Genomic DNA, 27,952 nt, shown 5'->3' on the forward strand with positions numbered 1-27,952 from the left:
ATTTTATGACTTGTTATCCCCTGGAATCCATGCATGTAACAGAGGGACTGATGTCACAGTGACCCAGAGGATACAGCACCTAAAATGTGCATTCTCAAGGGACAATACCTCTGAATATTTGTGCTTCCTCTCTAACTACCCTGAATCATTACACTACGATTTGCTTCAGAACCGACATCTCTAAGTAAACTCCCCAAACTGCCCTACTTCCGTAATTTCTTTATCTGTAGTTCTTTGGTGGTTTTGGATGTAATTTATTTTCTTACTGGGGGTCTATGTTGCTTCTTAAGTTTTTAACCTACAAATATTTTGTGGGACTAAACTAGAAGTTCAAAGACATGGATGGAATTTTTCAATTATTCGGTAACTCTTTGGATCGTTTATTCTGGATATATAAACCGAAAACTATTCACAACTCTTTGCCAAATTAATAAAATTATTATTAATAATAATTAAAATAAAATTATTTTTTGAATAAACTGTAAATTTTTGGACCCTCTTTCCTATAGCTAAGGAGGAAAATAAATTGAGCGTTACTCTTATTAAGGCCAACTAGGTCTCTTACTGTATAAATATTTCTTCTCGTTTGGTCTCCCTCACAGTTACGAATCACTCACACACACACACACACACAATTTAGGAATCTCAAATGATGAAATATTGAGATCTAATTTGCTTAGAGTAACAGGCAAATATCTATAATGCAAAAGAGTTTTATCACATAAAGTGATACTGCATCTTTTTTTCAGGTATTTTCCAGCTCATTTGTATCAAGAAAATTTTGCATGACAAGCAAATGATAAAAACTGTAAAAAAACAGGATTTTCAGCAAGGATATAATTTACTTTACATAATTCATCAATTTCTCTAGGTTTATTAAGCCAAAATCACTTTTTGTAGAGAAAGATTGTTTTTGTTAAATATCTCGGTGTGTTTAGTGTAAGAGCAGCTGAAAAAAATAGCAGCTTATTTTTATCTTAAACCTCTTTTCACAGCGCAATTACTGGGTGGCCATGAGGAAGAAATGATGTTTACCAGGTGGCAGAGCAGAGTGGTCACCTATAAAAAGTCCACTACAGGACAATGACCTCCATGCACAGACCATGCCACTAGATCACACATTGGAACACACCTAATACCTTAATCGTGAGCCAGGATTGGTATATTACATGACAGGAAAATATTCCCAAGTCAGTAAGACAGAATGAGACTTGATCATTCACGAACAGAATAATAAAGCTGGGAAGCAAAAATGTCAGGGACTTTACTGTGACAAACTGTAACTGTATATACATAAAGATTATATTTGATCCTTATGAAATGATATTTGGAAACTGTCATTTGATTACCAGCTTAGAAAATGTTGTTTTTAAAACCTATTCTTTATGCCTTGAGGTTGCTAATACTTTAGGCCAGGCCTATTACCATGTTTTCCAGCCTAAGAATATCCTGGCTCATCTTTTTTCTTGTGGCCCATTTTCTTTCCATTGATTTCTATTTCCCTTGATTTACAGTAAACCAATCTTAGGATTTCTCTGGTCTTTTATTACTTGTTTATTTTAGGTTGAGGTACACGTATCTATAACTTACATGCCCATTTCAATAACTGGAAGAAATTTCCCAGCATCAAAGATCAAACATGATGTATCTGAGAGATATACATATTGCCAATAGGAAGCAAACCCAGAGGACCCAGTAATCAAATAACTACAAACACTTCCTGTACTTACCTTAAGAGGCATCTTTGCATGTTCATTTAATAATGGGACATCAAATACTAATCTTCTGAGTAAGTGCTGCATCATAGAAGGTCTCAGTTGGCTGGTGGAACAAAGCTAATTTTAATAATGAACATTTAATAATGTCTAAACTAAGTAGATAATTCACTAGACTAGATTATACATGCCAAGAAACTGTACCTACACCACTCTTCAGATGATGTTAATTTTAGGTGTTCCTAATCCAAAGATTAACTAATAGTTACATACTTTTGTAAAAAGTTCCATTTCCAACTCATCTCTAGCTCCCTGATCTCAAGACCAACCCTTATTTGCTACAGGAGACGTTCCTCTTCTGCTCCTTCCCTTCCTACCACTCACAACTGCAGACCCCACTGTTGCTACTAATTTAGTAAATGCTTCTTCCCTCACTCCAGTGAGTGGGAAGGGTCTTCAGTGACTAGATAGGAAGCAAAAAGAGGAGGGAGTGTAGGAGCAAGAGGAAGAGAAAAAGACTGAGACCGAAATTTTGCCAGAGGAGAAAGGGAAAGAAAACTAACACACAGTGACCATTTACTGTGTCAGCCATCCTGAGTGCTTCATCTCATTTAATATTTAGAAAAAATCAGTGAGATAGATATTTTGATTCCATTTCACAGAATTTTGGGGTCAGGGAACTAAAATTAGATTATGAACTAATCTCCTTTTTTTTTTTTTTTTTTTCTTTTTTTAACCTCCCTCAGTCCCATCTGGCTCCTACACCCATACACTCGTTCCACTATGAGTGAAAACCTTTCCTTTACCGATGTACTGGGCAGGCTGCAAGCTTTCACCTCCAAGAGCTCCCGTCCATCAGAAAGAAACCATTACCCTAGCTAGAGGCCTGAGAAATTGTCACTTTGACTGTCAGAACCTCAAAAGGAGAAGATATGTTTCTGGTTTTCAGAGTAAGACCTTCAAACACTTCTATCTATAGGAAGCGGCTTTCCAGGCTGGAGGAAATAGTCTGTCTTCATCACTGTCACAATAGGTCATACTTTAATATTATACTACATATATTTTTTATCTTTAATAAGTCTCTGTTTTCTCTTCTCTTCTGGAAGAGGAGTTAAAACCATCACACAGTGAAAAGGGGAGAATCTATTAATATTACACTAACATGGCCGGCGACACCTCACACGCCAACATCCAGAATAGCATCATTGGTCCAACACTGTATCCAATGGCTAGATACCGAGAGAGTCTAGGAGGAACACTCTTGAACTTGATCAGGAGCAAGGGCACCCTGGTAAGACTCATACCCCAGCACATAAAATGCATTAATTTTACGGTGCAGAAATTGTTGACAACATTCAAAACAATTTGTCAAGGGCCAGAGACTAAATTCTCTTTCTTAAAGAAGAAGAAACTTGGTTTAGACTTCATTGCCCACTTACCCACAAATAGAGAGTAAACACACTTCTATGGAATCTCGTTGAGCTTTGGTAAGTGAGCAGCCCTTAGAAAGTCTGTACACGGTGTGAAGTAACGAGTCAATGAGGGAAGCATGGTGCTCAGTGCCAGCAAAAAGAGGAGCACATCTTGTTAACAAAGGCAACACGGCCGTGCAAAGGTACCGATTGAGGGCCAGGGCCATGTCTGTAGCGCTCAAAGCAGCCTAGAAAGGAATTGGAGAGGAGACAGTCATTTGTGTTGGGCAGGAGACAACTTTCAAAGGGATCCGCAAGTTGACCTGTACTTTCATTACCTAAAAAACGACCAAAGTACGTAATACGGAAATGGATTCCTCTGTTATAGATTTACCTGTGGTTCATATGCTTTTTTTTTTTTTTTTTGTTTTGTTTTTTTTTTTTTTTTAATTAATTAATTTATTTTTTTTAATCCATTTTTGGCTGTGTTGGGTCTTCGTGTCTGTGTGAGGGCTTTCTCCAGTTGTGGCGAGCGGGGGCCACTCTTCATCGCGGTGCGCGGGCCTCCCACTGTCGCGGCCTCTCCCGTTGTGGAGCACAGGCTCCAGATGCGCAGGCTCAGTAGTTGTAGCTCACGGGCCCAGCCGCTCCGCGGCATGTGGGATCCTCCCAGACCAGGGCTCGAACCCGTGTCCCCCGCATTGGCAGGCAGACTCCCAACCACTGCGCCACCAGGGAAGCCCCATATGCTTTTTTATCACTAAAAACAATCAATTTTCAATTGCTCATAAATAGATAAAAATGAATGAAGTAATATCTATCACTTCAAAAGGCCCCAGAGGTTCATGTTCTAAAATAAAATATTGGGAGCTTCCCTGGTGGCACAGTGGTTAAGAATCCACCTGCCAATGCAGGGGAAAATGGGTTCGAGCCCTGGTCCGGGAAGATCCCACATTCCGCGGAGCAACTAAGCCTGTGTGCCACAACTAGTGAAGCCCCTGCGCCTATAGCCCGTGCTCTGCAACAAGAGAAGACACCACAATGAGAAGCCCGCGCACCACAATGAAGAGTCACCCCCGCTAGCCACAACTAGAGAAAGCCTGTGCACAGCAACGAAGACCTAATGCAGCCAAAAATAAATAAATAAAATTAAAAAAAAATTTTTAAATAAAATATCAAGGGTAGGATGGATGAAAGATAAAGACACTAATGATATCAAAGAATGTGACTGCTTCCCTTTACTAGGAGAGGTAAGAGAAAGTTTATTCTCACAGTAGATCTCAAATACATAAATTCTTTCTGAATTCTATGTATGAGTATTAATTATATTTCTGTTCATGTCCACCAGCATCAATAACCAAAGGCTGATTGTCCTACCACGTTATCAACTATACTACTTAGGTTCAGAATTTCACATGAACACAACCAAAACAGAACAAAAAAATTCAGTTTCATTTTTGTGATTCTCCTCTCACAGCTTTCACTATTGCCACCTCAAGATCTGATTTCCTCTGATATCAAAAAGACTCATTTAATTGAGAATAATAGGAGGTTTTATTATAGCTACTAGAATAACATTTAGAGTTTCAGCTTATTTTACAATGTTTCAAATAGTAGAACACTTACACTGATAATGGCAGGTTCTCAATACTGGCCACTGGATTCACAGGACAGATTTGAACCTATATGTACATTAATAAATGAAGACACCAGGATGATACTGTAATTGGCATGACTCAACAATGTCCACTAAACCTTCTCAATACTTTAACTGCTTTTGTTGAGATGCATAATTATTTATGTTGACTTCGAAGTGAACAGGAGCCACTGTGACCTCCCAAATCAGGGTTATATAAACTTTCTATTGTCTTCCATTGCACCTGATCAGAATTCTTATCTTACTCTTCAGGTTGTCCATTTTCTCCATTATTCAGTGAATTCCTTGAGGATATAGTCTATTTTTTTTTCTGTTTACCCTATGCTTGCCTAAAAATATAATAGGCACTCAATAACCATTTGGTGACAATGAATGAATGAATATATCTATGAAAGAATATCATATGGCAGAGATTGAAGAGTTAAAAGTTGCAGAAGTCATTTGCTCAGATCATTACCGTATCTAAAGAAGCAGCAGCCCGCAGATCTGGCAGAAAGCCAACCTCGAGAAGATGGAGGAGGAAATCTTGAACCTCAATTCCATAGACCCTGTCAAGGAACAAAACCATGGCTGCCTTGTGATCTGGGCAAAACCCCGCAGACATGTCAGGCTCCACCACATTCCCATCTAAAAAAGAGAAGGTGACACATTGTTGTTAATGAAATAGATTACAAATGGCTACTTTCCAGCCTTCTGGTGTTTTAAATAAACTTATCCGGTGAATGGTTTTCTGTTCCTCTACTATCCTCAAGCAAGGGCTGGGACTTAGCTGAGGCAATATGGCAGTGCAATGTAAATCCATGGTCATTTAAATGTTATTTGGGCATCCATTTGTTAACTGTATATATGATTAGGACATAGCATTATGCCAGATACCGAGAAGGAAACAAAATGGCACCCAAAATCCAAACTGTAAAACTGAGAGTAAATATCATAAAGCTAAAATGTAAAGCAAGGTTTGCATTCTTTTCAATACAAGAACCTCTTGAAAACTTAATAAAACATTAATAAAGTTCATGTACCCTATGTGATAATCATGGTACATTTACAAAATTTACATATTTATGGCTTAGACAATTACAGAATAATGAACAAAACTCCAGGAACCAGTCTGACTTTCAAATGAGAGGTGTTTCATTAATCATAATAGCATTTAATAACATTTAAAACATATTTGAGAGCCATATTATTTTCTCTATCAACAGTCAGTGCTTGATGCCTATATAGAGGAGCGAATTCCTTAGTATAACTCTGTAGATTCATAGAGGGGATCACTGATATGAAGAATTAGGGAATTATGTGCCCACTGAAAATACCGGAGAACAAACTTGTTTTCTGTTTGACCATGTGATAATTATGCCACATTGCTGCTGACCACACGCTATAAGACTCTGCAAATACTATCACAGAACCTTTATTACTGATGCAATGTTGGAGAAAGAAGGACCCAGGGAAAGATGACACATGACCATACCCATCCTGAAAGAACAGTCACAACGTTTTTGTTTTCATTCACAGTCGATGAATGAATTTGATATTTGAATCACGAAAATGAACAAATAACAATGCTTTAAAGGAAATTAGACTGAAGACTAGTACCAAATCACTTCCATTCCTTATAATTAATAATAAACTAATACACCTAATACCTTCCTTCCTGTAATTACAATAATAAGAATAACAATGCTTGTCATTTGTGCTGTTGTCAGGTATTGTGTTAGGAATGTTCCAGACACACTTTCATACAATTGTCACACGTGCACTACGAAGGTGGTATTATTATCTTCCTTTAACACAAGATAAAAACCGACTTTTAGGGAAGTTAAATAACGTGTCCAAAATTGCACATCTAGTCATTGGCAAAGTTAGATTTAAACTAAGTAAAACTGGATTTAAAATCCAACCCGAGGTAATTTAATCCTTAGGTTAAATCAGCATGCTCTAATTTTTGATTAAAAATCTACATGAAATTCCAGTTCCATTCTCCTAAAAAAAAATCACATTATAGGTAATTTATACTTATAGGATTCTATTCTTCTAACAGAAAGCTGTGCCTAAGGAAATGATAAGCAACTCATCGATCTTGAAATAAGATCTGTTTTTTAAACACTCATTCAGGTGGACATTCATTTTAAGGAATGCTACAGCTCCAGCTGCCTGGGAATGAAGACTCATGGATTGGCTGCTGTTTTATGTTCTCCGTCTCCTCAGACACACTGGGGACAATACAGCTGATGAACTGCCTCCGCTCAGACTCCTGGAGAATGAACTGGCACAAGGAGGGCCAGCTGCACCGGCTTTGCCCTGTGCTGCCTGCATCATTCATCCACCTAAAAGTACTACCTCAGACAATCTGCCCAAACCTGTCTGAACCAAGAGCTGCAGGAAAAGAATATCTACTTTTGAGATTAGATACTTGCCCCTTAATTTTTCTAAACTCCTCTTTCTTTCATTATCATTTTGGGCTACCCTCTAGGTCTAGGATAAGTATAATAAAAATGTATGAGACCCATCAGAATGGCCCTCATCAAAAAGTCTAGAAACAACAAATGCTGGAGAGGTGTGGAGAAAAGGGAACCCTGCTACACTGTTGGTGGGAATGTAAATTGGTGCAGCCACTATGGAGAACAGTATAGAGGTTCCTTAAAAAACTAAAAATAGAGCTACCATATGATCCAGCAATCCCCCTCCTGGGCATATATCCAGAGAAAACCATAATTCGAAAAGATACATGCACCCCTGTGTTCATTGCAGCACTATTTACAACAGCCAAGACATGAAAGCAACCTAAATGTCCACCGACAGAGGAATGGATAAAGATGTGGTACATATGTACAATGGAATATTAGTCAGCCATAAAAAAGAATGAAATAATACCATTTGCAGCAACATGGATGGACCTAGAGATGATCATACTAAGTGAAGTAAGTGAGACAGAGAGAGACAAATGTCATATGATATCACTTATATGTGGAATCTAAAAAATGATACAAATGAACTTATTTACAAAACAGAAAACAGACTCACAGACTTAGAAAACAAACTTATGGTTACCAAAGGGGAAAGGTGGTGGGGGGAGGGATAAATTGGGAGGTTGGGATTGGCATACACACACTACTATATATAAAATAGATAATCAACAAGGACCTACTGTATAGCACAGGGAACTCTACTCAATACTCTTTAATAACCTAATTGGAAAAAAATCTCAAAAAGAATAGATATATGTATATGTATAACTGATTCACTTTGCTGTACACCTGAAACTAACATAACATTATAAATCAACTATACTCCAATATAAAATAAAAATTAAAAATAAAACTCATGGCCTAGGAAAAAAATGTATGAGAAAGGCCTTAGCTAATACTGAGGGGCAGGGTACTAATGTTTAGAGACCAACTTCACATATTAAATACAGAACATATAATAGGAATTATCAACAATAGCTGGTGATGCTTAAAGAACCAACTGACTTGTCATTGAAACCTAAGAAGAAATATTGATGATTTGAGTTTTTAAAGTTGATTTAATGCATACCACAGCAAAATAAAAACATACAAGTTTCTGTCCATATTCTCCATAAAAAGAAAGAAGTTAAAAAAAAAAAAGCATCAATTTAACAATGACCAGTAGATGGTGTTTTAAAAATTAGCTTTCAGTGTGACTGTGATAGTTCACAAAAAATCCTTTAAATCCTAAGGTAGACAATATACTGCATATTTAGGACAAAAAAGTTATAACGTTACTATAACCCAACTAAATAGGACAGGAAAGAAACTAACTTGGAAAATCTTAAAGGCTAGTAAAGACAGATAACTGGAGGCAAAGGAGGTATATTGAGACTTTTGGGGCAATTCTGAAAGGGACATCTGGACACTCTTACAGTCCTTGTTTTTGGTTCTTTGTTATTCCTGATTTTAACTGTAAAGGCTAGCATTTCTTTATTCCCTAATCTGTGTGTCACTGGTATTATTCTTATCTTTTTTCCTGAGAGTGTCATTTTTGTGGCTCAGAATGTAGGGGAAAGACAAGATATTTTAGCTAAGTAAATGAACACGAGTTAGAAGTAAGGTGAAAAGAAGGTAAATGAGGAGAGTCTGTTTATACACAAGAAAAAGAAACTGTCTAAAATGGGGAAGACAAAAAGCTAGGGGACAATTTTTAAGGTCCAGCTTTCCCTAAATTTAGAATGAGTATTCAGTTATCATGGCTGTTTGTGTCACCTGAAGATGTGGGTATGTAAGGTTAGCAAACACAAAACTTTACTTCCTAACAATACGGCCGGCAAGTAGGGTAGACCGCTTGCCATTACACAGTGGTCCCCTCATTCTAGACTTGAGGTACTGACAGCTAATCTTCTCTGGGCATAATTCATGAAAGAAAAGGGTCATCACGTGTCCTTCCTATCTAATTATGTTTTCGTTCTAAAATCAGAAGCTTGTATAAAAATGATATATGTAACAATATCCAATAAAGTCTGGAAAACAGAGCAAAACTGCCATTGGAAAAAGGGAGAATTAAGTATAATTTGGGACCTAACATATCTTTTAGGTGCCTTCAGTAACTGCCTAAATTTTTTTACGGGAGGCAGAGAGTGAATTACCAACAGGGAATTGGGCCTTGGGCCCAGGCCATGTGCCATTTCTGTTGTAGTCTGGGCTAGTGCAGGGGCTCAGCGTGGGGGAGAACCGGGGTCCTATCACCACCTCCACAGTAAAGCATCGGCTCCTCACTCCATCCTTCCTGAGCTGGGCCCTCCCATCTCCTCCCAACCCAACGCGAGCAGGGCTGTAAGGAATCACAGCTTCTGGGCGTTTACATGGAGAGTCTGCTGACTTTATTTTACATGCTTTTGAGTTAACATTGGAAAACTAATCACAAGCAGTTCTAAACCAAAAATGGCATGTTGTAAAAGAACAATAAACGTTGAGTTAAAACGGGGAGAAACAAATCTTTCCAAAATGTTCTCCTCAGTCTTGAAAAGAGCACTTCTTTCAACACACTGACAATTTTTAAATCGCTAAGTCAAAACCTATGACCATTGTTTTAGAAAAAAAGCATTATAAGCAAGTGACCACGAAAACTATCAAAAAGAGTGAATTAAGGTGTTGCTGTCAAGAAAGAGAAGAATAGGGGACCAAAGAACTCTAGGAGAGACATTAGATAAAACAGTTGAGATGCTTATTTCCCTTTTCTGGAAACTGAAATGTCACCTGAAAAAGAATTAAAATCTCTTTGGAAACAGAGCTGTTTAAAAACAATGCATGTAGAAAATATTTTATAAAAAACATATTGTTTTAATTGGGGTATCGTTGCTTTACAATGTTGTGTTAGTTTCTGCTGTGTGATGAAGTGAATCACCATACATATATCCCCTCCCTCTTGGACCTCCCTCGCACCACCCCTCCATCCCACCGCTCTAGGTCACCACAGAGCACCAAGCTGAGCTCCCGGTGCTATACAGCAGGCTCCCACTAGCTCTCTTTTTTACACATGGTAGTGTATATATGTCAATCCTAATCTCCCAATTCATCCCTCTCTGTCCACACATCCGTTTTCTACATCTGCACCTCTATTCCTGCCCTGAAAATTGGTTCATCTGTATCATTTTTCTAGATTTCACATATATGCGTTAACATATATACAGTGGAATATTACTCAGCCATAAAAAGGAATGAAACTGGGTCATTTGTAGAGATGTGGATGGATCTAGAGTCTGTCATACAGAGTGAAGTAAGTCGGAAAGAGAAAAACAAATATTGTATATTAACACATACATGTGGAATCTAGAAGAATGATACAGATGTAGATCATTTTTTAAAAGAAACTTATGTAGTGTAACTATGCTGCAGGGAAAGAAACCGTGGGTACTGATGATCTTATTGAAAACATCACACCATCCACGTCCTACTGAATTACAAAGAATGGAAATTCACCTTACCTTTGGCTATCGTAGGCATCTGAAAAGCAATGCTGATTACTCCCACCAAATCTCCCAGTGGAATCAGGGATCTCAAAATAGACCTGATTCTGATGGCTTCTCCCTTAGCAGAATGAATCAGCTACAGGCAGAAAAACAAAGGAACAAAGAATCACTTTGTGAAATCAATGTTCTATCTAGAAAATTGGAAGAATGGGAATCCAAGTCTAAAATAATTTTCTGTTAATTATATATATATATATATAAAGTTAGACCTCTTTAATAATAGAACCACTCTATGATAAAGCAATTCCAATCCTGGGTATATATCCAAAGAAAACAAAAACACTAATTCGAAAACATATATGTACCCAAATGTTCATAGCAGAATTGCCTAGATATAGCACCCTAAGTGTCCATCAAAAGAAGAATGGATAAAGATGTGGTGTGTGTGTCTATCTATATCTATACCTATCTATATCTATATAGATATAGATAGATAGACATACACACAACAGAATACTACTCAGCCATAAAAAAGTATGAAATTTTGCCATTTGCAACAAAATGGGTAGACCTGGAGGGTATTATCCTTAGTGAAATAAGTCAGACAGAGAAATACAAATACTGTACATGATCACTTATATGTGGAATCTAAAAGATAAAACAAATGAACAAATATAACAAAACAGAAACAGACCCACAGTTACAGAAAACAAATTAGTGGATACCAATGGGGAGAGGGAAGGGGAGAGGGGCAAGACAGGGGTAGGGACTGAAGAAATATAAACTATTATGTATAAATAAATAAGATACAAGGTTATACTGTACAGCACAGGGAATACAGCCAATATTTTATAGTAACTTTAAACAGAGTATAACCTGTAACAATACTGAATTACTATGTTGTACACCTGAAACTAATATAATATTGTAAATCAATTATACTTTTTTTTTTTAAGTTGGTTGTAGGGTATTTTTATTTATTTATTTATTTATTTATTTATTTATTTATTTATTTATTTATTTATTTATTTATCTATCAGTGTTGGGTCTTCGTTTCTGTGCGAGGGCTTTCTCTAGTTGTGGCAAGTGGGGGCCACTCTTCATCGCGGTGCGTGGGCTTCTCACTAACGCGGCCTCTCTTGTTGCGGAGCACAGGCTCCAGACGCGCAGGCTCAGTAGTTGTGGCTCACGGGCCCAGTTGCTCCGCGGCATGTGTGATCTTCCCAGACCAGGGCTCGAAGCCGTGTCCCCTGCATTGGCAGGCAGACTCTCAACCACTGCGCCACCAGGGAAGCCCTCAATTATACTTTAATTAAAAATTTTTTAAATTAAAAATAAATAATAAAGTTGAAACTCTCTCAGAAAGTGCTGTTTCAGGCTTACAGACAGATATTTACTTGCCACACAATTTTTATTGACTTCAGCACACACTGAGTCACATACTGCAGTCTAGGCCAACAGGTATATCCATTAGAATAATAGTTTTTATCCTCTCTGGGGTTTTAAAGTATTTTAAGACTGATAAGTCTGTGAATGCTTACCCCCCAAAATTACATATAAATATCTATCCATAACATGAGCAATAATACTAAGGGAAAAATTATTATCTTTAGGTTTTGAACATATACTAATATTTAGGCTGGTTTAGCCTTTTTTGTTCTGTGATAAAAATATAATTGTATATCCACCTATATTCTACCCTGATTTCTCCCAAGGATGGGTTTATAATGTTGGGGAAAATGGTGAACATGGATCCTAACAGGTGTTTTAGACCTTCACTGGCTAATGAAGTATCTATGAAGATCGTGGACCTGACATAGTCAAGGATCTCAGCCCGTCTCTGCAACAGACTGGAAGCTTCCAATGCCAGGGAACGCATCTGTTCCTTCACCACAGAGTGTGAAACATAAGCACAATTTCTGACACCTAGGAAGTCCTCAATTAATGGTTGTTGAAGGTGAATAAATTTCTGAAGTGCCAAGGTTAGTCCCTTATTAAGTCACTTGGTTGTTTTTCCCTTTAATATAATAGAACAAAAACCTTCTATTTATTAGCATAATTTCTCTCATGTTTCCTTTGATCTTCCACTTTAACAGGAAAAGAATGAATATTGTGAGCATAAAGTTTTTTCTCTGCAATGACCTTCCAGCACACAAATTTTTGATAGTCTATTCCCATTTACTATAATGAAAATCTCATTGACAACAAGTTAAGTCGTTACAAAAATCAAACTCCAGGTTTTCTAACATTCTAATATTTCTACATCCTGCAATTCCTCTCTGTTCACAACAAAAGGTTACATCCAGAAAGCAAGAAAGTTTTAACCTATGGGTGTGAGAGAAAGAGACAAAAACAAACAATCAAACCCCGCTCCCCACACCACCGCCCCCCCCAAAAAAAAAGACATAGATTCGAAGGGTAGGGAGAAAGGTGATGTGTTATAACAGTCACTTTGGCTTCATGCTCAGAGCAGTTAGAAGTGTATTTGCTTTCTTCCCCAGGACTGGTCAATGTGCTTCAGACTCTGGCTGTCTCCCATCAACAGATCATGAAGCTAATTTTATGGGCCCTGGCTAGCATTTTTTAAATTAATATAATGGAAGAAAACAGAATAGATTAGAATAAAGTAGAAAATAGCAGAATGCATTACAGAGTAAAAGTAAGTATCGTTCCACGAACTTCAATTACCTTTTGGTCAAAAAGTTTATGAAAACACTAATCAATAGGGTCTACATAGCTCTTTCCTTTCCCCTGACCTGCTCCCAGCCCCACTTTCCCTTAAACCAGTGGCAGCACGTAGCAGCTCCTTCAATAGGACTAAATATTATATAGCAAGGAAATAACCCTTGATAGGAGTGGTGCTTTCTGCATGCACTAAAAACAGGAAAAGACACTGTATAGGAAAAATAAGTTCTTTCCTGCTTAAAGTGTGGGGAGGCTTATATGAGTTTTAGAGATATATTAGTAACTGACTATTCTATTAATGACTCATAACGAAATCTCATCACTAATTTCTGTAACCAAGAAGATATTTCCAACTAAACAAACACTTGTTCAGCAATGAGGCTGCAGCGATTATTTTTAATGGAGCATGAAGATTGCTGGTTTTGGATACTTTTGTGGTTTTTGCCAGTGATGGATGTCTTAACAAAGAGGAATAAGCCTGGATTTTTGTTCTTGGACCCCACGGCACTTACATGCATTTCGGGAGCACAGCGTCCTAAGAGGTCAATCAAAGCTGCATAAAATGTCATGATGGCATTCCCCATGTGGATGGTATCATCTTCCTCCTCTTCTGTATCACTTTCGTGGATTTTTCAAAAGAAACAGAAAGAAAAGCAAACGGGATAATAAAATGATGTTTCAGATTTATTACATACTTCTCAGAGGAAAGGGACCAGTACAGTAATTAATTCTACCTCTTCTGACACTTTTCACATATGTGTTTAATATACAGCTTGACATTTCAAAAAGGAACATAAAAATGGTTTAAAGACAAGATTTGAGATTCTATCACCAAGAATGCATCTGTGGGAACTTTAATATTAAGATTCCTTCAAAATGGAAAAAAAAAGAGGAATTATTAATTTGATGGATTCTGCTTATTTCTACTGGCAGGCAAGATATTAACAGAAAATAACTGATTGAAGAACTTGGTAAGTTTACTTTTGTCAACAGCATACATTTAGAGAAAGGGTGACAAAGATCTGTCCTATAAGATGACATATACAAGGCACCCAGTACGGTGATTTGCCCAGAGTACTTCATAAACGTGATTTCATTTACTCACCTCTCTCTTTACTCTGCCCCACCCACTCACTCCCAAGTAATACAACATGAAAAACATAAATATTTCATCATCTCGTTGATGAGAGACAAATTTGGATGGCCCTGGAAGATCATGTCATTCCTCGTTTAGTGGCCTGGCCGAAAGCTGCCTCAGCTGGACTCAGCAGTCTGCAGAGTAACAGCAAGGCCTGTTGACAATATTGTTCCTTGCAAGCAATGCTGTTCCCAAGGTCCTCAGGTGCACACCCGCTCAGGTGGTACTCGACCAGCAATCTCTTGGTATATTTTCTACTTGTTGGAAAAACTAAGGGATTCCTAGTTCCTCAACAGCTAACTGATAAATATGTAACTTGCTCTTTGAGTGCTCCCAGCCTGGAACCCTGGCCTTGCTGTCGATGGAACATTTACGCCAGGTCTCTAAGTGGGAGAACCAGGGTTTGCAGGACTACCTCTTTGCTTGGAAAATTGCCTCCAATAAGCCCTATGTTATATCTTTACCAGTGGTGCTAGCAGTGTGGTTACATGGCCCCCTAGCAGGACACTCAGCTCCACAGATTAAAAAAATAGGAAGCTGGGACTTCCCTGGAGGTCCAGTGGTTAAGACTCCATGCTTCCACTGCAGGGGACATGGGTTTGATACCTGGTCGGGGAACTAGATCCTGCATGCCACGTGATGTGGCCAAAAAACAGGAAAAGAAGGAAGCAACACGCCTGGATGAATTTATTGCTGGAATCAAGTATTAACAACAAAGACTATGGAGAAATGTAAGGTAGTCGCTGCCTCCCTGGTCACCAAGACCTTAATAAAGCATTTTACTCCTCAAAGTGACAACATCCCCTTTTCTCTGCCAGCACACCAGTTTAGTTAAGTCCCCATCCTCTTGCTAAAGGTCTCTTTCTCTCTTACTATTATCATGAAAATTCGTTCCAGCTAACCTCCCAGTAAACTCTATTCTAATTTCAAAGGCTCACTTGCCATCATTTGTAAGAACTCACTACTCCCTAGACCCCTGAGAAAATTCACAAAATACATCTCCTCCTACAACCTAACTTTTTTTCGACTAAATCCATACAATCTTCCTGAGGTCCCTCTTTGTTAGTTCACCCTATTCCAGCAGCAAATTCCATCCCTTTTCTCAAAACACATTTCATTTTCAAGGGAAGAAATCCGGAGTACCAGAGAATTATACTGCAATTAAGAGAACGCAAATTATATTTTGTAAAATTAAAAGTCAAGTAGTATCATTTAATCTCAGGAGTGTGTATATTCGACCTACGGGGTTTTGCTGGATCCACTAGTTGGTGAGGGACCATCTCGAGAAGGATCCTCAGCTATTTTTATGGCTTCTTCCATGGCTGCGAGCAGACCATTCCCACCTTCCCCTCTCAAGGCAGGACCGAAACACTCAGGCCTCCGAATGAGCAATCTCACCACGACATTTGCATTCTCCTCCACACTTTCCCCTAAGATCAAACGGGGAACAGGAGTAAGCAAACATTGACTACATGGAAGTTCTGAGCAAACAATGTTATACTAATCTGCTTATATTTAAAGAAAAATAACTAAAACCTAATAAGGTAGTAGTAGAGCCAAAGTTGAATCCAAATTACTAGTGTTCTGTCCATAAGACTCAGTAAATTTCTTTTCTTGCACTTAAAATTTTCCAAGTAAAGAAAAGCACGATGGAGGTATAAACTATTCATTTTTGTTAATTTTTTATAGGAAGTGAAGTCATTATCCTAGCTATTATTAGAGTCTAATTATAAAAACAGCAAGAATGAAAGTGCCTAAAAAGTTTTATTTAATAATGAAAGCCCAGCATCACGATCAAAATAAATATTACAAAATAAATTATTACTGTGAAAAAGCCTACTGATTATAAAATATTCAATTGCTTTACTACTATTTACTTCCTTCATGAAAATGCTGGGATGCCTCATTATTTTATACATCTATTTTTTTGCAGTTTTAATAATGACCATAAAAGACCCTAAGCAATTCATCCTACCATTACAGAAGACAGCAAATCTGAGAAAGTCAAGATATCGTTCTCCTTCAACTGGATTCCACCCAATGTCGGGATAACCCTTCGACACCAGCATCTGACAACTTTGCAGTCCACAACCAGCCAAATATCGCACTACCTGCAAAAACAAGATGATAAGCAAAAACGTTACCCCTTGGGTGAGATACTCATTAGAAGCTTGCACTAGACATGGTAAATGTTATTATCAAGGGATGGTTTAAAACGAATGCATTTTTGCAAGTTCTTTTTAATATCATGACCGTCTATATGAACCCCCTTTAGTAAAACCTTAGAATTAAGAAATACTGACAAACTGTAACAAAGTGCTATCATAGTAAAAATGTCTATGAATGAACTCTATGAAAGAAAAATATTCCTAAATTTCGTATCATTTTCAACTTTCACCTACAAGAGTCATAATATTTGATAAACTTCGAAAATGCCTAATGGCCTCTGGCCCGGTGTAAAACTTGAATCCATCTGAGATAGTGAAAGATCCATCTGAGATACGATGATATTTTAAAGAAGTGAATTTATTTCCAAAATAAAATATCAATTTAATGGGGGAAGGGGTGTGTGTGAGAGGACACCTAGAGAAGTGGAGAAAACTAAGCTCAGAGTCAAATATCACTGGGTTCAAATCTGACCTGCATTAGAACTTAGTGTATCATCTTGAACCACGGTTTCACTGTCTATTAAGTTTGGGATAATACTACCAACCTTTCTGTTTTGTTAAACTTAACACATTAAAATTTCTGCTTAGTTTGGCCTTTTAAAATATTCTGTCTTATGTGAATGTTGGTTCTCTATATAAGATTTCATAACAGAACCAGTTTTAAAAGAAATCCCTAAAAAAAAAAAAAGGAATCCCTGAAGAAGTCACTATCAATGGTAGCAGATGGTTGGAGGAGCAACTTATCAAACAAAATAAGCTACACCCAGCTCAGTCACAAGCTAAGCCAGGCTTAAAAATAAGTAAATAATACAGCTAAAAATATTTTACATCATCCTTATTGAGGTATAATTTATGTACAATAAATTCATCTATTTAAAGTATAAATTCAATGATCTTTGAGAGATTTATCCATCTGTAAGAATCCACAATCAAGATGTAGAGCATTTTCCATTGCTCCTCAGGTCCCCGTGTCTTTTGCAGACCATCTGTCCCTACAAGCCTCGGTCCTGACAACCTGCTTTCTGCCACTACAAACTAGCTTACATGTTCTAGGACACTGATACATGCAGTCATCCATTATGGGTATTTCTGAGCCTGGCTTATTTCACTCAGAATAATGATTTTGAGATTCATTCAAGCTGGAGTACATGTCAGTCCCTCATTCCTTTTTATAGCCTTATCATGGCATCTCACTACTTATGGAAATACCCCAGTGTTGTTTATCCATTCACCAGTTGTCTGGTGAGCTGTCTCCAGTTTTGGGCTCAGATGAATAAAGCCATTATCAACATCCATGTACACATCTCTGTGTGGACATATATTTGTATTACTATTGAGTAACTACTTAGGAGTGGAAAGGCTAGGTGCATATTTATGTTAGGTATGTTTAACTTATTAAAAATAATGCCAAACTGCTTTCCAACTGACTTAACCATTTTTCATCCCAACAGCAGTAGATGAGCGTTCCAGTTACTCCAAAGCCTACTCAGTGTTCAGCATTGTCTACTTTTTTAAAATACTAGCTATTTTATCAGTGTGTAGATAAAAACATTTCAAATTATATATGGGAGAAAATTCTCCAGAGGTTATGTAGAGATGCAAAGCTTCATGACGCTTGACTGGCATGTCAGAAGGATTTGGGCGAGAGTTCACTTTTTCATGCTTTCAACAGCTATGCGTTGAGCATCTACCCAGTGCCAGTGCTAAGACTGGGAAAAAGCAATGAGTAGCAGAGGAAAAAATGCCCTGTACTCACTGGCCTTACATTATGGTAAGGAGTAGATTTTGAAAAATACATAAATATACAGATTTTAGTAAAATATATTTATATTAAAATGTAATTTTAAACCATAAATATTTAAACTATAGCACGGACATGGAAGAGCTGAAAAGAAGGTGACTTTGGAGCAATGACTGGAAGGGATGTCTGGAAAAGAGCCATGAGGACGTCTGGCAGAAGAATATTGCAGACGGAGGGAACAGCAAGGGCAAAGGCCCTAGGGCATGAGCACACCTAGCAAGTTCCAGTGACAGCAAGGGGTCCAGCGTGGCTGGAGCCAAAAGAGAGACCCGGAGGATTGCAGGAAATGAACTAAGACTGATTGGATGGAGCTATTGCAGTGCCTCTAAGTGTATGCTCAAAGTGAGATAGGAAGTCTTTCGAGAGTTCTGGGCAGAGAATTAATATGATCCTTTCAAGAGACTCACTCTGGCTGCAAGGGAGGGATCAGGAAGACCACTTAGAATGCAACTGCAATTAAAACACGGGGGAAATTTATCCATATTTTGGTAAACATATATGTGGCCTAATATGCTTAGAGTGCATGGCCTTCAGTATACCAATGATACCTTGCACTGTAATATGCAAACTTCTGTGATATAAATTGTATATATAAGATGTTAAAACAATTTCTTTTAAGAAGTGTAAACTATATGATTAAAGCAAAAGTGACAGCAGATTACCAGGAAAGGACAGAAACGCAAAAGAATATAGAGTAAGTGGATTCTCTTTCCAAAGAAAACTGCATGTGATCAGAGAAAATACCTTATCTCAAATTTCTTGTTCTTTATAACTTATAATATTACATGTAAGTGTAACATATTTATAATACATAGTATATTATAATTATAATAATTATAACTGTAGTATAATTACACTTAAATATCTTGAGGAACCACTATGAACAAGTGTAATTCACACAAACACACGGGGCAGGGATGCTGTTTACCTTTTCCAGATCTGGCTCCCGCAAAGCTAAGGCTAGTTCATTATTATCCATCACTGAGGCTGCTGCCACGTCCAGTGGCGTTGAACCTCTCATAGCTGGTGAGGCTGTTCATTGAAACAAAGATGAAACAAAACCTGAATTGCGCTGCAACTATGAATTCCATGTAAAAAAAAAAAACTTTCACTTAGAATTGTATTTCTAAATGCAATACGTATCGCACTAATCCAACTTAATCTACATTAAAGTTTAATTTTAAAATCCAATATGTAAATCCCTTTTATCTTAAAGATTAAATGAAAGTCATACATTTACTTACCAAGACCAACACTGCTGTTTTCCAGTAAATAACTGAGATGATCGAACATTGCTTTCTGATTCTGCCTACTTATACGACAGAAGTAACAGAGAAAACGGCAACAGTTGGCCACCATCTTGGGAAAAGTGATTTCCTACATAAAGAGCATTTAGTTAGCTGGGAAAGCAAAGGATCTTTATAAAATTGAGTTCTGAAGTTGAGGTCTCAATCAGATTGCCCATCCGTGTGTGCCCATGTCTGCCAAGCCTCAGGTACAGAAGACCTTCGAATGTCCAGACTTGGACTCATCTAGTCCTAGAGCCACCAAAAAATCAAGCCTGGCACTAATTCGAAGCCTCACTGCCATCAATGGGTTGATCTGGAATTAATCTACAGCCCTAAACCTAAAGGTGGCATGGGCCTGGTTTAGGAATCAGGCAGGCTCAGCTGTGACTCCTGACTCACATTATTTAAGCTGCGCTTCCTTGGGGAATTATGCAATCTCACTGATTCTCTTCTGTAAAATTGTAATAAGATGGATGATAATATTTACTTGAGGCAAAGGAGGGAGAGTTCAATGAGACATATTGTGAAATATACCCAGTTTAATATTTGGAACCACATAATAGGATGTTCTTATCATCAGTGTCGCTGTTGTATTATTATTAAGATTCCGGGAACTCACATCTTCCCTGACTGGCACATGACTCATCTCCTATGATGAACACCCTTCCTGGAAGGTCTGCCCGCTGGGCCCCAGCAAACACATCTCCCCTGAGACCTAGCTCTTATTCTAGTATACCACAGATAATCCCTAAAGACTCCAAGTCCTTCTCAAACAGAGTATTTTATAAATATCTTTATAAGTCTGTCTAACTGGTAGTCGGAACATGAGAAATATGGACTCACGTCTATATTTTGAAAATTACATTTTAAAATTTCAAAAAAAAACTGAAACATTTTGCAAATCAGCGGTCATGAAATTGTATTGCTTTATATGGAGTTACATATTTTATTATTCTATTTGTTTGGTTTTAAATTTTTTTATTTTAAATTTTAATCATTTAAAAATGCACCTTAGTGTCTTATAACAAACGCTATAAAGCATCATCTTCAAATCTTGGTCTGGATCAGGAATTTAGTGGAACCAACTGTTGTCTGAATCAAGGGAACGGGTGGGTCTGAACAGCATGCTTGTGTTATGGACTTCTAATGTGATGGATATGGATTTATAATTCGAAATCTTACAAAATTAGCATAGTATTAACTTTTAAGGTTTCTAAATACCCCCTAAGTGAGGATAATCTAGGAGATAGCAAATTACATGGCATAAGGAAAATTGTTATCAATATCAAAGAAGAAACTACAGTCAGACCTCTATATTTGCAGGTTCCACATCTGCAGATTCAACCAAAACGCAAAAAATGCCGAAAGTTCTAAAAAGCAAAACTTGGATTTGCTACATGACTGCAACTATTTACATAGCATTTACACTGTATTAGGTATTATAAATGATCTAGAAATGATTTAAAGTATATGAGAGGATGTGCATTAAGTTATACACGAATACTACACCACTTTATCTAAGGGACCCGAGCATCTGTGGATTTTGGTATCTGCAGGAAGGTCCTGCAACCAATCCCTTGTGGATACTGGGGGATGACTGTAGAAGCATATCCAACTCTCAGTCTGTACAGTTTTGTTCATTTTTTTTCAAAAAGTGTTCTTTGAAAAACAGTCCTAATAGAATTTACAGAAGTTCTCATTAAGAATATGCCATGTACATATTCTAGGAGGTTACAATAAATGGCATCCCAAGAATCAAAGGGTTTCCTTTACCTTGGACTCCCCACCTCCAAGGACATTCACCATGACCTCCATCACTGTCTCGTGCATCCCAAGTGCCCTCATGAGATTAGGGTGCTGGTAAAACACTTTATTATTCATGATATCCCTAGAAAGGACAACATAGGTACAAGGGAAACACAGAAGTCAGAGCAAAATTTAAATAAAAATGTATCTGAGATCATGATAAATCTTCTGGAAATAATTACTGGAACGTATGGAAAAGTAAGAGCAATCATCGTTAAGCCATAAAAGTTAGTAAGCGCAATTGGGTCTTCCTCAAAAACACTGACAGCCTACCAAAAATAGCATACAAGTCTTCTACTCCTCTCAATTATAAGAAATGTACTAAATAGGTAAACATTCATTTATATGAAACAGACTTTGCGACACATATTCCTAGTTTTATGAATATCTAAATTCAATCTTATTTTGTTCAACCTTATTTTGTATAGAAATATGAAGCAGTGTTATACCATGTTCTTATGAAAATTTCTATATAAATAATTGTTGTATAAGTATCTCTGCTTTTCACATATGCTTTTTAGTACTATATTCATTATTTGTATGTTTAATAACAGTAGTGTTATTTCCTGCCACATTTATGTTATCATTCTGGCGAAATGCTTTTAAAGGATACATATTCTCCCAGAGACACTGAATACACATGAAGTCCAGGTACGAGTAATCCAACTCATTAAAAGGGACATTTAATTTAAAGAAACAGCAGCAGATGATACCTAGAATGTTTTGTATTATTATTATTGTATTACACATTATTACAATACTTAATGTAAAGGTACTTTTAAAGATCTTAATGTTTAGCAGTCCTTGCAAATAAACAGCTCTGTTGATTTTTATTTTAACATATAGCAAATCATGCAAGAGTCTTTTCTATAAAACACTTTCTTGTCAGAACCAGAACAAGAAAATAATGTACAATCAACGAGAAACCTGAAACTTTCCCTTTGAATCGGGTTACCTTAATTGAGTCACTCATCTATTCATTTAGTCATATGCCAACTTTTAGTTATTCTGGCTACATCAAGAAAGTGGAATAGTGTGATTCTTTTCTTTTCTTTTCTTTTCTTTTTGTTTTAGTTCTTCACTTTTAATTTAGCTTTGTTTAGGTTTGTGCTAATGAAGACAGTTTTTAGGTAGCACAACTCAGAAAAATGACTTGGGGGCCCAGGGCTCATACAGGTCTGATCTATTTAATGCAAGGACGAATAAGGTAAAGAAAGACATCCTTTCCTTCACATCAGATAGCAGCATATTTATCAAGAGAACCTTCAACTCTCAAATCACAGATGTAATCATGAGATTTGTTCTCCTGTTAATTCAAATCCTTTTGCATGACCTAACTTTGGAAGGTATCTAATTGAAAAATCTCATTTGCCTTTAGTTCCAGGTAAATTAAATGGATTTTTAATTCTACCACCAGTAGGCAGGTTGTCACTTATTAAATGTGTCATTTTAGGATCTTTCTAATACCACAAAAAAGTAACATTTTATCTTGTTTCATAATCATTTTGAGTTTTATCCCTATTGAGTGATTTATATGTTAATAGTACATCTTACTTGTTACATGGTCATTTAAGAAAGAAAGTGCTCTCCATTTCCTGGAAGGCTTTCTTTCTCATTTAATTAAGATCACTTCTCAGGAGAGGCCCCCTCAGGTTAGATTTAAGTACTAATATTCCAAAAAAAAGGCTCATGCACAGACAATTATAAATAAAGAACATAACATTAGCTTGTGTTGTTTAGGTTTTTCTGTTTTCCCTCTTTGTCCCATTAGTACACTGATTTTTAGTGTGCAATCATTATAATGATTTTTGGAATATAACCTCCCAGTTTTATGATTTCAAATACTTAATAGTCCCACAGGAAATATATAGTATTGTGTTCTGAATTTAAAATGTACATAAATATCACATAATCTGAGTCTTTCCACACTTTCGTTTCCCCTCAGAATTATTTTTCTAGCCAAAGAAAACATCGGTTATTCTATTTCCTTAGCTGTTTTTCAAAGAGCCAACGCTGAGCTTTTTTAATCCTTTTTATTATTTGTGTTTTATTTTACCTATGTCACTAGTTATCATTATCTCCTCTTTCATCTGTTATTTATAGAACCAGATTAGCTTTTTCTTGGTTGGGGGTGCTAAATATTTGTCTTTTACATCACTTTTCAACATTCTACATTCCAGATTTTTACATCCTTACATTTAGGTATTTTTTCTTATGAATATCATACAGCTTAATTTAAGCTTTTATTTTTCTCTGGTATTTTAATTCTCTCATATCTTCTTATCCCCAAATCATGCAAGCTTGTTAATGATTGCTTAGATATATGCATATATATGCACCAGTAATATACTCTCTGAAATTGATTACCTCCCATTCTTCTGAATTCCATTTTCTTTTCCAGAATATACAGCCTTTAGAAGTCCTTTCAATGAGGGACTTTAAGTAAACATTCTGAAATATCTTTGTTTTGCCCTCACCCTTGAATATGGAATATAAACTCCAATATCCAAATCCACATGAAGCACAAGCTCATGATGATGAAATCTTAGTTGAGTAACACATTGTAAACTGATGGCTATTTTCTGTTGGAACTTTGTGATATTTCGTTGAGTTATGATCTCTAGTTTTACAACTGAGAATTCTAAATATTGTTTCTTTTCAAGTGTCCTGGCTTTTTCTATTTGCTTTCAAAATATTCTATTTATCACTGGTTTTATGCTGTTTCACTATAGTCTATCCAGCTGTGGATGTGGAACGATTTGTACTCTAGGAATCTGTGAATTCATATTTTTCATCAATTCTGAAAAACTCAAGCCAATAGCTCTTCAAAGTTCCCATTCTATATACAGCTCATCTATTCTGTCTTTTCTGTAACTCCTATTCAGCATATGCTGGACCTCCTTATACTATCCCCTATGTCTCTTAACTTCTCTATCTTTCAGTGTTGCATTACTAATTTCCTCAGATCTATGATTCAATTTATTCTCTTCAGCTTTATTTATCTATACTTTTATTAATCACTACTCTTAATTTCAATTATTATATTTTTCATTTCTAGAAATTCTATTTGGATATTTTTCAAATTTTCATGGACCTTTTTTGTGTCTTATTTTTGGAGATTTGATTCATTCTCTCTTATTTTTAAACATTTTAAATACAGCAACTTTACGTTCTCTTTCTGGCATTCTATGATCTGAAATTCTTGGGGGAGGTGTTCTAACTCCACTCTTTATTGTATCTGCAGACCCTTGCCTATGGTGGATTGTTTCCTTGGGTGTTTTGCAAATTTTGATTGTGGGCTAATCTTTAGTAGTATGTAGGTTTTTCCTGCAAGAATTCACAGTGAATTGAGTTGAGAAAGCACACCTCCAGGCCAAATTATTTGTTAATTTCTCAGCTTGGGGATCCTTAGACTACATATTAGGTATAAATGTTAACCCTATTTAAGACTAGTATATACAAACTATTATATATAGAATGGATAAACAACAAGGTTCTATTGTATGTCACAGGGAACTATATTCAATATCCTGTAATAAACCACAATGGAAAAGAATATGAAAAAGAATATATATATATACATATATAAAATTGAATCACTTTGCTGTACACCAAAAACTAACACAACATTGCAAATCAACTATAACTCAGTAAAAAAATGTTAACCCTGAAATCCACATAAAGTACAACCTATGATGTTGAATTCTAAGAACAGTTGTTTTATCCCCCATTCTTTGCTCAAGGCCCAACAGACATAGGCAAACTTCCTCGTTATTTCCTGCTTGTGATTGTCTGTCCCCCTGTGGATTTTATTGTGTTTTTATTAATCTGTATTTTTTATATGTGATTGTACATTACTGAGAAATTAATAAAAATAAAATCTAAGATATTTGTTGTATATCATAGCCACCTTAGCATCTAGTTGTAAAATTAGTCATGTTTTGTTATTGAGAAATTTTCCTATTTAGCTTTAAAACATAATCTCTAGCAAAATGACAATCTAATTTAATGATCATAAAATCTAGACAGTGTATTTATACTAATGCACCTACTGTACTACTATTGGGATAAACAACTAGAAAGAAGACATTTCTAAGACAAAGGCTGTAATAGTTAAATAACTTACCCTAGTCCACGAATCATAAGTTTCTCTTCTTCTTTGCCCATTCTCACACTCAGCAGAGAACGAATCTGACCAAGAGATGCCAGCAGGTTGATGGTATCCTCCACGGAAATACCATTTATAGTGTAGGTCTTTGGCAGAGCCCGGACCAGACCCCCAATGCCATCATACTGTCGATGGAGCAACACGAACATGGCCCTCACCAACTCAGGGTCTTCAATAACAGACTCTTGAGCCCATCGGACCATGGTCTCAGAAATCAACTGCTGAAGAGTGGCTGCAAAGTAATTATGGATACTTCTTAAAGAAGGAGAATAATAAGACACATTAGATGGGCATTTCAAATGCATATCTCAGATAAGCCAAACTGGTATCAATATTTGTGCCAGGGGGCTTCCCTGGTGGCGCAGTGGTTGAGAATCTGCCTGCCAATGCAGGGGTCATGGGTTCGAGCCCTGGTCTGGGAAGATCACACATGCCACGGAGCAACTGGGCCCGTGAGCCACAATTACTGAGCCTGCGCGTCTGGAGCCTGTGCTCCGCAACAAGAGAGGCCGCGATGGTGAGAGGCCCGCGCACCGCGATGAAGAGTGGTCCCCACTTGCCGCAACTGGAGAAAGCCCTCACACAGAAACGAAGACTCAACACAGTCATAAATGAATAAATAAATAAATAAATAAAAGAACGTGAATTTCTTTAAAAAAAAAAAAAAATTTGTGCCAGAATTTCAAAAATATATTTTTTGAAAAAAATAAACTTCATTTAAATATTCTTCAATGTCAATATGTCAATACCGATAAGTTACAGACATGCAAGGATAAAAATACACAATATTTTCTTTAAAAACTATTCTTAAAACAAAGGCATTTAAGTTGTTTCAAAATTGCAGCCGCTTTTTCAAAACTACTATTGGCAATCCATAGGGCAATCAATGAGTGATCCTATTACTTTTACTTTTATTTTCTCTGTTCCATTCTTTTTCTCCCAGAAGATGTGACATCATATATCCTTATAAAGGTCAACCATGGGCATTCAAGGAGCTTTCTTTTTATCCAGCTGTCTCCTCATTTGAGTCCTTTGTAGTAGCAACCTCATGAAATTATATTTCTACTTCAATTTGTATCCCTAATTGTCACTTAAAATGTCTTCCAAAGGATTTGATTATGAAACTGTATTAAGTTGAAAAGTTACCCCATACATAGAAAATTACTTGCAATGTGACAAGCAATATAGCACACTTAAAAGCAACAAAACTTCCAAACCTCTTAAAATATATAGTAAAATTATCAAAGCTAAGTAGGGTTGATGTGACTAATTCATACATAGGTACTTAGTTCCTATCATCAATACACTGATTTCCAAAAGAAGCTGTTTAACCTGTTTTAATCTATACCATACTAAAAAAAAAAAAAAAAAAAAAAAAAAGGCCATGAAGAACCTAGTGGCAAGACGGGAATAAAGACACAGACCTACTAGAGAATGGACTTGAGGATATGGGGAGGGGGTGGGGTGAGATGTGACAGGGTAAGAGAGTGTCATGGACATATATACACTACCAAATGTAAAATAGATAACTAGTGGGAAGCAGCCGCATAGCGCAGGGAGATCAGCTCGGTGCTTTGTGACCACCTAGAGGGGTGGGATGGGGAGGGTCGGAGGGAGGGAGATGCAAGAGGGAAGAGAAATGGGAACATATTGTATATGTATAACTGATTCACTTTGTTATAAAGCAGAGGCTAACACACTATTGTAAGGCAATTGTACTTCAATAAAGATGTTTGAAAAAGGGAAAAAAAAAAAAAAAAAAAAAGCAACAAAACTTCCAAACCTCTTAAAATATATAGTAAAATTATCAAAGCTAAGTAGGGTTGATGTGACTAATTCATACATAGGTACTTAGTTCCTATCATCAATACACTGATTTCCAAAAGAAGCTGTTTAACCTGTTTTAATCTATACCATACTAAAAAAAAAAAAAAAAAAAAAAAAAAACTACCAATTTTAACCAAATACAAAATTTAGATAAAATGCCAGTATACTTCCACGTATCTCAAAACCATGTTGTCAGTTTTAATAGGTCAAAATTGATAATAATAAAAAGTGATTCATAAGAAACTTTGAACTCTGATTTTGAAGAAGACCTGGCTCAAATTTGGTTGTGATACTGAAGAATAAATTTAGAAGTAATTGTATGGATAAAAGATTTCCCTCGTAAGTTAGTGTGAAAAA

General features: G+C 36.6%; 1 protein-coding gene across 1 annotated transcript in view; it reads right to left on the reverse strand.

Moving 5' to 3' along the window:
* RYR2 (ryanodine receptor 2) overlaps positions 1-27,952 on the reverse strand; it is a 535,211-nt gene that overhangs the window by 184,876 nt on the left and 322,383 nt on the right. The window contains exons 41-51 of the mRNA XM_068548931.1: positions 25,727-26,000; positions 21,568-21,682; positions 19,750-19,882; positions 19,434-19,537; positions 16,512-16,647; positions 15,780-15,966; positions 13,911-14,016; positions 10,729-10,849; positions 5,242-5,411; positions 3,155-3,375; positions 1,731-1,821 (exon numbers count right to left, since the gene is read on the reverse strand). Of these exons, the coding sequence (XP_068405032.1) occupies positions 1,731-1,821; positions 3,155-3,375; positions 5,242-5,411; positions 10,729-10,849; positions 13,911-14,016; positions 15,780-15,966; positions 16,512-16,647; positions 19,434-19,537; positions 19,750-19,882; positions 21,568-21,682; positions 25,727-26,000 (1,658 nt within the window). The remainder of the gene's footprint in view (positions 1-1,730; positions 1,822-3,154; positions 3,376-5,241; positions 5,412-10,728; positions 10,850-13,910; positions 14,017-15,779; positions 15,967-16,511; positions 16,648-19,433; positions 19,538-19,749; positions 19,883-21,567; positions 21,683-25,726; positions 26,001-27,952) is intronic.

This window comes from Eschrichtius robustus, chromosome 7, assembly GCF_028021215.1.
Source record: "Eschrichtius robustus isolate mEscRob2 chromosome 7, mEscRob2.pri, whole genome shotgun sequence".
Lineage (NCBI taxonomy): Eukaryota > Metazoa > Chordata > Mammalia > Artiodactyla > Eschrichtiidae > Eschrichtius > Eschrichtius robustus.